General features: G+C 40.3%; 1 protein-coding gene across 1 annotated transcript; it reads right to left on the minus strand.

Moving 5' to 3' along the window:
• Positions 1-418: 418 nt before the first annotated feature.
• Positions 419-2,648, minus strand: LOC106306579 (scarecrow-like protein 4). Its single transcript, XM_013743238.1, has one exon. The coding sequence runs from the start codon at positions 2,478-2,480 to the stop codon at positions 684-686; it is 1,797 nt and encodes a 598-aa protein (XP_013598692.1). The 5' UTR covers positions 2,481-2,648; the 3' UTR covers positions 419-683.
• Between the last annotated feature and the right edge of the window lie 2,225 nt (positions 2,649-4,873).

Raw genomic sequence — 4,873 nt, forward strand, 5'->3', positions numbered from 1 at the left:
GGATGGAAAACTTCGACATATTATCTTTAACAATCATAAAAAGAAAATAGAAAAACTATACATGTTAAATCATCACAGAAACAGATAGGTGAAGTTGAGTTTTATTTAGAGCCGGCAAAAAATTAACTTTAACTGTATATCTTTGCAGGTGTTCACATTTAGCTTAATAAATTCTTTGACCGTTTAGACCAAAAAAAAGTTCGTCGACCAAAAAAAAGCTGCTTAATAAGTTTCGACACATTCATAGACTTCTGACTATTGATATTAGGATCTCAAAACTGAAAAACAATCTTTGTTCCATCACTTTTAAGCAAAATAACAAGACATAGATAAATACTTACCATCCCTTTTCTACCTTAGGAAAAATCTAAGCACATCACAAACAAACGAGCAGAAAAAGCAAACAAATTTTACAATATTTAACGACGAAACAAGTAGTTGAGTACACAACAATACTAAGAACAGCTTTTAACCTACTTTATATAACCAACAATGTTAAAAGAAAAACAAATAAAAACACATTAAGTTTAAGGGAAAATTCAAAACCTACCCCGAAATAATTCAACAACTGAAAAACTAAACCAAAACACTATCATCAAACGAAGGCGTATATTAACATTTGAATACTTGTTTCAGTCTTAACCAAAAAAACAACACTACAAATACCGGGTTGGTTCGGTTCATCATCGCCACGAAGAAACAGTGAGGAGAGGCAAATCATTCCAGGCCAAGGAGACGAACCCTGGCTTGGATTCAACAATCGAATACAAACTGCTGTAATTGTAGTTCCACAACAAAATCTCCGCTTGGCTCACTGCGTAATTGCTCAGCTTAACTGATTCAAAACCGGCATTCTCCATTAATACCCGCCACTGCTCTTTCCCTTCCATCCGTAATCTCTGATTTCCGGTTATCTCCGGTCCGATCAAACCCGAGATCGTCCGACCGAACAGCACTCGTTCCACTCTCAGTCTCTCCTCCGAATCTCGCCCCAAACTCGGCTCGAGGGATTCGAAAACCGCGGAGTAGAAATGAAGCGCGTTTTTCACCCGGTTAGCGAAACCGACCCGGTTAAGGCTCACATCGTACTCACCCAGAGTCACGACCATCGGGTTCAACGATCTCGCGAGACGCAGCGCCGTGTCGAAGACAGCCGGAGTCTCGTCGAGTAGTTTGTAGAGCTGGAGCATGAAATTTACGGCCAGCGCCTCATCCGGATCGACCCGGAAACTCGACCCGTTTAGTAAGTGGATCGGAGTGAGAACCGGGATGAAATCGAAATTCAGATCCAAAACCTTCGCGAAATCACGGAGGCGGTTCCCGGTGGCGATCAGCGACGGTTCGGGAGATTGACCTAGAGACGACGGAGCTGGTATACCCGAGATCCGGACTTGGGCGGGTTTACCAGAAGAACGCGTTGCGAGTGCTTGGAGAAGAGCGGGCCATTGAATGCCTTGAACGATTCCGAAATCGACGATGTGGATCTTGCTGGAATGCTCCGTCGCTTCTAGGATCGCTTGATTCGCCGTCAAATGCGCGAATTTGAAATAGGGACACGCGTCGTTAAGGGTTTTGTAGGAAAGGATTAGATTCTCCACAATCGCCGCCGCCTGCGACTGGGACGAATCATTTGAAACGGAATCGGGAGATAATCTGTTGCAGAGAGCTTCGGTGAAGTAATACCCCACTCGCTCCGTCGGATCACCATGCTCCGAAACTGATTTTTTGATCCGAACAAGGGCCTTGGCAGCGTCTTCAGACTCGGAAGAGTCTAGGATCAGTGAACAGTCGTAGATAGCTCTCAGTAAAGGCGGTTCTAGGTCAAAGTCATGCGGGCCAGAGCCGCCGTCTTCTGAGTCGTTTGTCTCCGGATCTTTGATTTTCTGACGAGGCGGGGATAAAGATGGAAGCGGAGGAGCCGATAATGGTGACGACGGAGCCCACAAGGCGGACGGAAGTGAAGTCGAAGTAGCTACGACTTGGTTGAGATCCGACGGTTGAGAACTCGGGTAAGCCGCGAAGGGATCTGGACCGTAGATTACGAAATCGTTGTTATTTTGCCAGGTGTCACAATCAGGACCTTCCGCCGCCGCCACCGAGTCTCCACCGGTAATCAGAGTCTCCATCCACTCGTCGGACTCAAACTCGCCCCCAGTTCCACCGTCGAAATCAGAAAGCCGAAACCCACCACCACCACCACCGCCGCCGGCGGTGGGATGGTGATGCTCTAAGCTGTGAAACGAAAACCCTGAATCCCCGGGATCTCCGCCGCCGTTAACTTGAAACGGGTCAGGAAAGCCCGAACCGGAGAGCCCAAACCCGAGTGACTGGGTGTTCGCAGTTGGCCAGGGATTGAGGGACAAAGGGTTAATACCAAAGATCTGATGATCTTGAGGCTGCTGCTCTTGTTGCTGCTTCTGTTTGATGACTTGTTGAGCTATCGCCATTAGATTGCCACTGTCGGTGCACATGTAAGCCATTCTACGGCCAGATCTAACCGGAGTTTTAAAGGCTGTCTAATAAGACTACCACCTGCAGATTTGTGTCACTCACTGTGAAAGAGGAACAAGACGATGACGGAGAGAGAGAGAGGGAGAAAGTGAAACGGCGAGATTTTAAGCTGAATAGAGTTTTGGATTTTAGTAGCATTAGAGAGGGGTAAGAAAGGTCAGCCCTAGAAAGTGGATCTACGTTGATTAAAATCTGACCGTCCGATTTAATTATGGGACCCATTCTCTATTTATTTTAAACTATATATTATTTCATTTATTTTCCTTTACTATATAGATACACGATATTTTTAACGGTAATAAACAAACAAACACACAGACGACTCATGCATACATCTGTACATCTTTCCTTCTTCTGTCTGTCACTGTAAGATTATTTCCACATCAGTTTTGTAGTTAAGAGATACACAAACATATCAGACAGCGATTATAGTAATTTTTTTATGTTTTAAACACAACATATAATACAAGAAAGTTGAAACAACTAAATATTTGAACAACAAATGATATAACATGTTCATATTAATGTCTTCACTGGGATTAAAAAGTTCAAAAGATAGGAAGTAAAAAAGAGACCATGGGGTTCTGTTTTTCTGTGTGTGTGAACCCGTCTCATCCCGCTCTTTACGGGGGACCCAAGACGTATGGTCCACCACTGTCTACAGTGACGTCATCATACTGTAGATCTTTGACTGTTTTAGATCTCGGCCGTTGATTTTTCAATGTAGTAGGCGTATCTGATCAGAACTGCTGGTGACTGTCTGTGAATCACCCCTTTCTGCATGTTGATGTCATCGGTAACAAAAAAAAATGAAAATAAAAGGTGTCTTTTTTTATCAACCATGAAAATAGAAGGTATAAGAACGCATACATATATATATATAGACCGCCTTGTTTGTTTCATGGCTTCATAAAAAGAGTTCAATAAAATTACTATCTGAGTAGTTATATACTTATATGTCTGCAAGTAATAAATAAATAGAGATTTAATAACATTAAACGAGACCCCACGAAAAAATAAATCAAAGGTATTTATTTCTTTTAAAGAAAGCTAATTGAATTAGATGGTTCATGCTCTCGTTATTGTACTGTCCATTGTTCATTTAAAATCGTGTACATCGTTCCGCGCCAGAAAGGAGTGCGAGTATAAATGGTCAATATATACAAGCTTTGAGGGTGACTGATGGGCCCATGGATCATCAGCAGCCCAGGTAGTTCTAAAATATGACACGGAAAGGGATCGGTAGTGGGGCCTGTTAACTGTTGTTGGACCAGAGAGGAGGGGAAACACTCGAGGAAGCTTTTGAAATTACCCAAAATAAGCTAGAAAGACCAAACAAAGATTACAATAAAATTAGGAAAGCACAAGTGCTTAAATATTTGTACTCTTTTTGTTTTTTTTTTTTGTCAGAAAGATATATGTACTCTTTTAACAGTAAAAAGATGTAAGAAAAATATCATCAGACTGCTTTTCACGTAAAGATAAATAGAAGGTATAAACCCATACAATATAAAGTTCTCTGTAATTTTTATTGGTTAAAAATTAAAATTATAGTAAAACTTATGGTTTTCATTTTTTTTTTGATAACTTAGGAGTAGATCTTAGGTACAAACAGACCCAATTTAATTTTATGGGACGAGTATCTCACGGATAGGTTCGTGCACTGCGCTTACAAATTAACCAAAAGCAAAGATCGTACAGTAGTTATTTGGACGAAAGAAAGAGCATCTATTTACCATTAAACCACGATGTTCCAGATTTATGGTTTTAATTTCATATGTTAAGGGAATTAAATAGTTTGCAACCGTATACTTTAATTCATTGTTAACTTATTTGATTTTTTTTTGAATAAAAACTTATTTGAGTTTCTTACTTGCAGGTTATTTGATTTTGTGTTGATTGATACCTTTTTTTATTTGTTTGTTTTTAAGATATGTAGATTTAAACTGAGTTCTTGTATTCTGAATGTGATATTTTTGTTGGGAAAAGTGCTATAATACAGGAAAAAGAAGAAGGGAAAAAGTTATTGGAAGAAAGCAAGTGGAGAAAGCAAGTTAGCCTCTCAGCTCTTTTGGGCTGCACCGTTGTCTCCACGTCAAAATTAAAGACCACTCACTTTGGTGACCCCACTTCTTACCACTCACTCGCTAATGTTTTGTAATTTGATATCTTTTCAAATACACATCTCTTTCAGTGTTTTACCTAAAATAACCAGAGTATCTTGTTCTGACTCAAAGGGTTTTATGTTTCTTAATAACTGTATCTACAAATCGTAAAATTTTATCGGTTCCTAGATGTTTAATTTAAGACTGTTGTGGTTGTCGTACTTTTAGACAAAATAAATAAATAAAAGTTGCCAACT

The sequence above is a fragment of the Brassica oleracea genome, chromosome C7 (genome assembly GCF_000695525.1).
Source record: "Brassica oleracea var. oleracea cultivar TO1000 chromosome C7, BOL, whole genome shotgun sequence".
Classification (NCBI taxonomy): domain Eukaryota; kingdom Viridiplantae; phylum Streptophyta; class Magnoliopsida; order Brassicales; family Brassicaceae; genus Brassica; species Brassica oleracea.

What these genes read in the sequence shown, in the direction of transcription:
- LOC106306579 (XM_013743238.1), bottom strand. Translation starts at nt 2,480, where the DNA reads ATGGCTTACATGTGCACCGACAGTGGCAATCTAATGGCGATAGCTCAA.